Here is an 8,542-nt window from a genome sequence, read left to right as displayed (position 1 = left end):
TTGTAATAGACACTGTAGGTGGCTGAGTTGTAGTTGTTGTTCTAGGTATGGTAGTAGGTGGCTGAGTTGTAGATGTTTCAGTTGTGGTAGAAGGAGAAGTATTTGTAATAGACACTGTAGGTGGCTGAGTTGTAGTTGTTGTTCTAGGTATGGTAGTAGGACTAGTTGTAGATGTTGTGAGACACTGTGGTGCAGAATAACAACACTTTACTTTTATTTCATAATTTAAACATATAGGGGGATTTTGTAAAATGTTTTTGCACAGGAGTCCTTGCTCATTACATGTAACTCTTTGGCCCAGTTTTTCTAGGGGAACCCCTGGATAATGCACACTCTGACACTCCACCGCCACAGGATTATCACAGATCTTATATCCCTTCTGGATAATATGTCTGATGGTTTCATTATCTCCACCTCCAGGGCCATATTCAGGGTAGTCTGAACTTATCCACTGGGAGAAGTAGCATACGGTTTCCTGACAAGGTGTAGTTATTGTTTCAGTTGTGCTAGAAGGTGAAGTGGTTGTAATAGACATTGTAGGTGGCTGAGTTGCAGTTGTTGTTTCAGTTGTGGTAGAAGGTGAAGTGGTTGTAATTGTAGTAGAAGGAGTTGAAGGTGTTGTACTTGTAGATATTACTGTGTGGCTCATGGTGGTGCTTTGAGTAGTAGGCTGTGGTGGGCATGTAGTATAGTCACAACACAGAACTCTGACTTGGTAGTTAAAACACAAGGCCAGCGGTCCTGACTGGTCTTCATTTCTGCATGTCAGCCCCTTATCCAAATTACATTGCACTACTTGTCCCACATTGTCAATGGTGACATTAGGGAACTTCTCAGCTTTGCACTGGATCTGGCTAGGCGTATTGCATATCTTGTGCCCTGCCTCTCGAATCCTTTGATAAGTTTCATTGTCTCCTCCTGGAGTTCCCAGTGTGGGAAAGCTGGTATCATACCAGGGTGACCATTGACAAGGATTACATGTGGGCTCTGTGGACACACATATTAGAGGTGTTGGTTATGTGGTAAATCTGACATTGAACATTTCTTCAGTCTAAAATGAATACCTTGCACATACCTGGAGTGGTTGATGTAAAAACAAAGGTGGTTGGCATCTGGCTGACTGTAGTAGTGGTTGCAGTGGGCATATGCGTTGTTGATGCACATGGGTATGACATCTTATCAATGGTACCATTCTTCCCACACACTGCTGTGATGCACTTACCATCTGTTGTGTTATAGATGGTACTACCAGGTGGGTATTTGTTTCCATTATATGTACAGGTACAGGCTGTAAAAGAGGAATTTTATTGTTAACATATAAAGCTTAACTAAATGTGTATTTTAAAAACCCACAATATCTCCAAGTCTTTGCATACCTTAGGCATCGTAATGGCATTGGATAGTGATTGAACTGCATGTACTTTAAGAGAAACACCATGAAAAATATTAGTTTTTATTTATTTTCATTTCATTTGACCCCATCACAGAGCGTTATTATCTTGATAGGCACATGTAAGAAATGCAAGACCTACCATGTATGACAGTTTTCAGTTGTTGGCACTTGTCACCATTATTATAGTGTCTTCCTACTTTGTCGTAGAAACCAAATTGTTCTTTTAAAACACATGCCATTGTTTCCTCATCAAAGTATGGCTGAGCAGGAGGACATTTTGGATAGCAACCTAAATGAAAAACAAACGGTTCATGTACTTCTTTTTTACTACTTGTAATTTGTAAAACCATGGATGATGGAGGTGAAAGTAGTAACTTTTTATGTTCACCTGGTGTTGTTTTGTAATGAGTCAAATTGGGGAAAGTTTGTTCCCAAGTGTAAAGAAACTGTAAAGATCACAAACATGGCACCCACTGAGGCAGACGTGTTTGCACGTTCCACTCTCGAATGTCGGCTTTTTCTTTATTTTCTTCTTTTTTGTGTGTTTTTTTACTTTTTCTTCAGTGCACAAATGTCACGCACTGCTAACATACAACAGACAGGCATTGCTGTATATCGCCAACTCACACAACCACTGGGAATTTACTGGTGAAAAGAGCTGGAAAGTTTGACAATGCAACATTATTTTGATGAGGATAATAATAACCATAATGCCCACTGCTTCAGATTTAAGTAAAAATGAAGAGTTCATACCACATGTATTTTTCTTCTCAACATGGCAGTGGTATGCTTTGGAGTCTAGCAAAAATCCTTTTAAAATAGCTTTCATTTTAATTTTCTTTTTGGTAGTAACTAGTCACCTGGCTCATTGGAGAGGCACACAAGAACAAGGAACACCGACACTGTGGTCGACCTCACAAATGCATGTAAGTCCTCTCCAGCATTAATTCTTGCCTGACTTTTTAGTTTCTGACCCTGGATTGCTGTTTTTGACCACCGTATATTGCCTTCCCCTTCAAACTCGGACTGCTTCTCTGTGTATCGGCTTATCGAACTCCCCTTTCTGACATCTCGTTTGGATTCCTTGGATGTATGTGTTTGCTGGTTCTGACCCTGGACTGTATTATCGACCTGTAAGTGCGTTTCGCGTTTAAACCATGTCTTGTATCGTTTTTTTGTTCAGTGTCAGTGCTCTTATTAAAGAGACTTTTTTTTTTTTTTTTACTTATCCTCATCTGGCTATTTAATTGAGTTCACCCTCGATATCATCGGCTGCTTTATGCACCATTCCTGACATACATGTTTGAACAGGGAGGCTGTGGAGAAACCAAGAGGTACAGAAATGCACAAAATCTAGGCTGAGGCACAGGGCTTCAGTGGGGATGGTAGCAATTGGTCAGCTGGAGGCTCTCATAGTCCGACATCTGGCAGGTAGACTCTGCACATCATGTTTGTGATTATCGTTATTTCTGATGTGCTGCCACGTTCTTTCAGTCTGTAGGCCTAGGGCAATATTGAGGCACTGACGTGTCCCTTTTGTGATTGTTTAGGAACCTTGGCACACTTCTTGAGCAGCTATGTCTTGGCACATTGGACCAACTTAGGAAGCATATTCCTAAGTAGTTTAGTAGCCTTGATCATTGTTCAGGGTGTCTTAAGGTCTACTCATTATAACAAGTGACTGGAGGGATGTGTGACCATGGCACTTACATTCCCTGACCCTATACCACAAACACCAGTAGAACCAAATGTGGCCAAAGCTGTCAGAGACTTCAGTGGAGGTGTTAATATCTGAGCTGACTGTACTCTGGTGTCACAACTGCAGATGGTTGTTTTTTGACATTTTTTATTGCTTGTCAATCTGAAGAGGACAGGTCATACTGAGTATGAACCTCCTAGAGACCATGCACTGAGGAAGTGAGAGTAGAGATATGGATGCTTGAGAGAGGTGTGCAGCAGACAAATGCATCCATGCCAGTGATAGCCACAGCCAGGAGGCATTATGTTTTCAGGCTGTCCATCCATATGTATGTCCATACATGCATCTGTACATCTGGCCCATTCTAGTGAACACAATATGTCAGGAATGAAATTTCCTTAAATTTGGCACATGCCCACTTGGATTCAAAGATGAAATGATTAGATTTTGGTGGTTGAAGGTCAAGGTCAGTGACCTCATATCTGTCCCACCGAAACTGTGATATACGCAATTCCTGTGGTCCTCATTCTCGGAGTACTTTGGTGTAGTTTCTGTCTACACCAGTTTATTCACCTAAACAAACTGAAGCCAATGTCAACCTCAGTGTACAGCAATTTACCAGCATGTGAAAGTGAAAGCAGTGGAATGTGACATAATTAGGATTTCAGGTGGGACTGTGGTTTCTAGAGCAGCTGAAGTTAAGTGTGAGTTTTACCTGTGCTTATTCCATTGACCAGTGACTATTGATCAATCTGTTGCAAAAAGATATGACATGGGTGATGGTCTAAAGAGCACCAGGAGTCTTAGAGTTAGATCAAGGCTAATTTTACCAGCACTGAAAGATCCAGAGTTTAGCATGCTGTTTTGATCTTCCTGTGGATTAATGTGATGTAGGGACCAGAGCTGTTTTCTTTCAGTCAGGTGATGATGGTTACAAGAGACAAGTGGTGTACTATTCAAAAAGGCGTGACAAACATCACAACTGTATTCAACAATTGTTGACAGCTGTCTCAAACCTGGATTAGTTTGTCTGTGCCACAGACATCAATTGTTGTTCAAAACCTAAGTTAATCCAGATCAGAGACAGACAGCCATTCTATTCTAGTGAGTAGAGGCAATTCATTGTTGGTTTCAGGTTCTGTATTGGGATTGTTGAAAAAAGCCTACTCCTAATACAGAAAATGTCATCCTTATCATCTCCCAGTTCTAGTTACTAATTATCTATTTTATAGGCATTGATTTGGGTTATTTAAGGTGCTCCTCATTTATTACTTTGTAAATACTAACACTTTTGTGTATCAGGTGTTACCTTGGCTAAAAAAATAGAATATTTTTGCTCTACCTTGTGTTACCATGACAGGTTTTTCTCTTGTTTTGTCATAAAACATTTATTTAGCTTAAAAGGAACTGTATAAACCATATGCTGATCGCAGCTTTTCAGTAAAATACGTATGTTTCATTCTGGTTACTCACGACAGATGGTAGGGGTTCTCCATTTAATACAGATGCCAGCTTGATTACAGGATTCGGCGTAAGTGGCTACAGCAGTGCAGAAACACTCGCAGTCTCCACCAGTGTCACAAGCACATGAGTCAAACACACATGCTTCATAATATGGAGCAGGATCCACCTTCAGGTAAGTGTATGGAAATACATTAATGAGTTTATGGGTATGAGTAACTCCACATCATTAAATGGAGGAAAATCACTACTGCACTTCTAAGTCTAGTTTACAACATCTCAGAGGCAAATACTGTACTTTTTTCTCCATTACATTTACTGTATCTGACAGCTACAGTTAAATACTATACAAGATTTACTAATCTATACTACAAAATATTATACATGTTTTAGTACAGAAAATGAGCAGCAGACAGTGTTAGACAAAATATCCGACAGTATATAAAACTGTAAAAAAAAAACCCACTTTTTCTAGGTACAAATATTAAAATGCTGCATAAATAGTGATGCATTGCAACAAATTTCCCTTCAACATCAACCTACAATGGAGTGGCAGGCAGAGAAGATGTCACTCTGTATGATGCTACACTGTTTCTGGGCCCATGACTGTCTATAGGGGTTCTCTGTGCATGGGCTGGTGATGCTTTGAGCATCGGGGCAGCTCGGTAAATTCTTCCAGCTGTTCCCAAACACCAGTGGGTTGACAACCATAGCATGGCACCTTGTAGTGAAGTCATTATTTGCATTGTCATCATAGTTGCCACAGAGACCACACACACGACCCTGAAAAAGTAGAGCTCATGTTGTTCAACTCAAGCATCAAAACAAAGTGTGTTTTTTTTCACATTAAAAAGAAATCCTTACTTCACTTGTTGCAGGATTACCTTATATTTTGGGCTGAGCCTGATGAACAAGCTGGTCTTCCTGTCCCACATGAGAATGAGTCCATTGTTTGCTTCAATTACTAGGTAAATGCCCATAGTGCTGTAACGAAATGGAACAGCGTCTTCATTTCCACCTGAAAACAGCTGGTATCTTCCCTCTATTAGAATCAGTTCGGCACTCTAAATATAACAGAAATGGATTGTTAGTCAGTTTTACCTATTATTTTTTTTATAACATACACTGTTTTTGTTAAATTCAAACAAAACCACCCTCACAAATCAATTACATTTTGTTTTTAAGATTTTCTGTAAAAATGCCATGCTATAACTGAAGAAGCTTTTCTGGATGATAGGTAAAATATCTTTAACGCAATTTCAGCTGCTTTAACTCAGCACTTCTAGACATACCAAATGAGCTTATATGAATTTATTTAGAATTTTTAGTATTGTGTCAGCAGCTTACAATGAGTCAGATAATGTATTTATTTTTTTGAAAAAGGTTTTATATTGACTGTTTACCCCCAAGAAGATCTTGATGGTCTTGGAGCAGGTGGTTCCTGTGGTTCCACACGGAATATTCTCAGTGATCACTCTGAAGGTTCCATTACTCTGAGCATTGCCACAGTAGTCCTGAGGAAGAATAGACCACACACACATACAGACGGGCAGTTAGTAAATTTGTAGTTTGTAATTTTTCATTTGTCAGAGAAATGGGATATCGGTGTTTCTAAAAACTAAATATAAAAAAATCACAGTGGGTGACAAGCAAGGGGTGAATTTAAAGTATTATATTAATGTATTCATGATATTCATCCTTTCATAGAGCCTGTCTGTAAAATAACAGTTCCAAGACAGCACACTCATTAAAGTAATAATTTCTTTAAAAAGTACTCAACAGTCATGTTTAATTAATGTGGCAGTAAGATGTTGGATTGCACAGTATATCAAGTGCCTACCTATTTAAATGGAACTATTCATTTATACTCAAAAAGCAAGCAAGCACATAGCAGCATACCAGCATGATTAGTACTGTATGTTGTGACCTCTCTTATGTGATCACTTGCACAAGAAGGATTTGTGTGAAGATGTTCAGTCAGGATTTAGACTCCATCATAGTACAGAAGCACCAGTGAAAGTCACCAACAATGGACAACGGACTCATCTCTACACTTGTCTTTCTAGATCTTAGTGCTGCATATGACACCAGTGATCACAACATTTTATAATAAAGACTGGAACATGTCATTGGAATTACAGTTTTTTCAGTTGCTAACACTAAAATAGCACACTTGGCACAATCAACAAAACTGACACTGTAGGGAGCAAAAATTCAGCTCAACTCTTCAAATTTCTTACGTTTTCTGCTTTGCACCAATGTTGCAATTTAAAATGATATTCTTTTTCCAAAACACTACACCGTTCTCTACATCTGCCATAAAATCACTTGTATGCCATTTCAAAAAATTGTCATTCAAAATGTCACACTACAGAACCAATTTTAAAAAACCTTTTGCCACTGGGCCAAACACCTTATTGCTTAATTATTGACTCATTAATCAGAATGTTGACTTTGACTTTATTAGCACTATAGAAAGGACCAAAGGTGAGCACCTATTTACAACAACAGTGGAAGTTGACCTAGCAGGTGGAAGTAGAGCTCAAGATAGAGGTAGATGTTTGGGATGTTGTCATGGAAATTACATTATTAAGTATGTTTTAAACTGTGTTTTAATCAGTATATTAACCAACATTCCCCCGGAGGAGCTGGAGGAAGTGTCTGGAGAGAGGGAAGTCTGGGCATCTTTGCTTAGACTGCTGCCCCCGCGACCAGGTTCCGGATAAGCAGAGGAAAATGGATGGATTAATCAACATATGTTATTCAATGGATTTTAAACTTTCAGAACAGACCACAGATCACAGGGACTAAGCTAAAGCTAAATGTGTTAAAAAGTATAAATGTTACAAACAATAAAAATATAGGCAGGAATGTCCTTAAAGAGTTGAACATTTTGATAACTTCATGGCTTTTGTAGCTGAAAGTATGCTGAAGAAATTAAGTGACGAAAAACAGACGGAAGAAATCAGAATAATAACTAGAACTAGAAAAATGCATTTCCTGTCGAAAATGCGTGTGGATGCTGTAATGCTGAAGTATTGCCCTGAAAAGACTGAAACACCTGCAATCAATTGCTGAAACAGCGCAAGGATGAGAAGAAATGGCTGAAGTTGTTGAAATAATTGAAGGTTGTGAAAAAATGGCAGAAGTAGTTTGAAACAGCTAAAGCATGAGATGCAGTGCTGAACAATTGTGGAAGTTGAAAAAACTTGAATAACTATGAAAGATGAAAGCAAAAAGATGAATAATTACTGTATATAAGATGAAATCAAAAGCTGAAATTGTGTGTCAACAGGCCTCACAAAGTATGGAAAACACAAAGGCAGAGGACTTTTTCAATGCTTTTGATTTGTTTTTGGACTCTGTGGGACTGTGTTGGTACAATTGTATGGGGGTAACAACTGATGGCGCAGCTTCCATGACTGGAAAAAACTCAGGAGTTGTGAAGAAAAGCCTGGAGAGAGCGCTGAATGCGATGTGGACTCACTGCTATCTTCACCGAGAAGCACTGGTGCCAGTGCTTGATACAGCACTGAAAGATGCCATAAAAATAGTGAACTACATTAAACGGAGGGCCAAGAACAACCACTGTTTCACACAGCTGTGCAAAGACCTGGGATGAGAGCACATCCAGTTGTATCATTCAGAAGTTCGCTGGTTTTCGAGGGGAAAGGTAATGTCACACTTTTATGAGCTTAAACATGAAATCGCCGCCTTTCTCTCATACAATAACTCCCCGTACTCTGAGATGCTCAGTGATGAACTCTGGCTCATGCGCTTCGCTGATGTGTTCGAGCAACTCAACACTTTAAACATGTCTGCAGGGGAGAGGACACATCTTTGAACAGACTGACAAAGTCACTGCCTTCAAAAAGAAGTTGAGGTTGTGGATAAATCACTGACTTAAAACAGACTTTACATGTTTCCCAACACTTGCCACGCAGCAGGAGAGCTAAATACAGCGGCCAAAAATGCCCTGAAAATAACTA

General features: G+C 39.3%; 2 protein-coding genes across 3 annotated transcripts in view; both read right to left on the bottom strand.

Moving 5' to 3' along the window:
* Positions 1 to 1,667, bottom strand: part of LOC109973803 (mucin-5AC-like) — an 8,998-nt gene extending 7,331 nt beyond the window's left edge. The window contains exons 1-4 of the mRNA XM_020623616.1: positions 1,533 to 1,667; positions 1,377 to 1,420; positions 1,076 to 1,288; positions 14 to 987 (exon numbers count right to left, since the gene is read on the bottom strand). Of these exons, the coding sequence (XP_020479272.1) occupies positions 14 to 987; positions 1,076 to 1,175 (1,074 nt within the window). The 5' untranslated portion in view covers positions 1,176 to 1,288; positions 1,377 to 1,420; positions 1,533 to 1,667. The remainder of the gene's footprint in view (positions 1 to 13; positions 988 to 1,075; positions 1,289 to 1,376; positions 1,421 to 1,532) is intronic.
* Positions 1,668 to 4,649: 2,982 nt separating this feature from the next.
* The window catches only part of LOC109973800 (mucin-5AC-like), a 63,299-nt gene continuing 59,406 nt past the window's right edge, over positions 4,650 to 8,542 (bottom strand). Inside the window, exons 22-24 of one of the 2 annotated variants that reach the window (XM_020623613.1) lie at positions 5,957 to 6,067; positions 5,438 to 5,617; positions 4,650 to 5,336 (exon numbers count right to left, since the gene is read on the bottom strand). In XM_020623613.1, the coding sequence (XP_020479269.1) occupies positions 5,088 to 5,336; positions 5,438 to 5,617; positions 5,957 to 6,067 (540 nt within the window). In that variant the 3' untranslated portion in view covers positions 4,650 to 5,087. The remainder of the gene's footprint in view (positions 5,337 to 5,437; positions 5,618 to 5,956; positions 6,068 to 8,542) is intronic. The other variant, XR_002276876.1, reaches the window with a different exon arrangement.

This window comes from Monopterus albus, unplaced genomic scaffold, assembly GCF_001952655.1.
Source record: "Monopterus albus unplaced genomic scaffold, M_albus_1.0 scaffold306.1, whole genome shotgun sequence".
NCBI classification, from domain to species: Eukaryota; Metazoa; Chordata; class Actinopteri; order Synbranchiformes; family Synbranchidae; genus Monopterus; species Monopterus albus.
The sequence above is the reverse complement of the archived record's forward strand: the minus strand, read 5'-3'. Positions and strand labels throughout refer to the sequence as shown.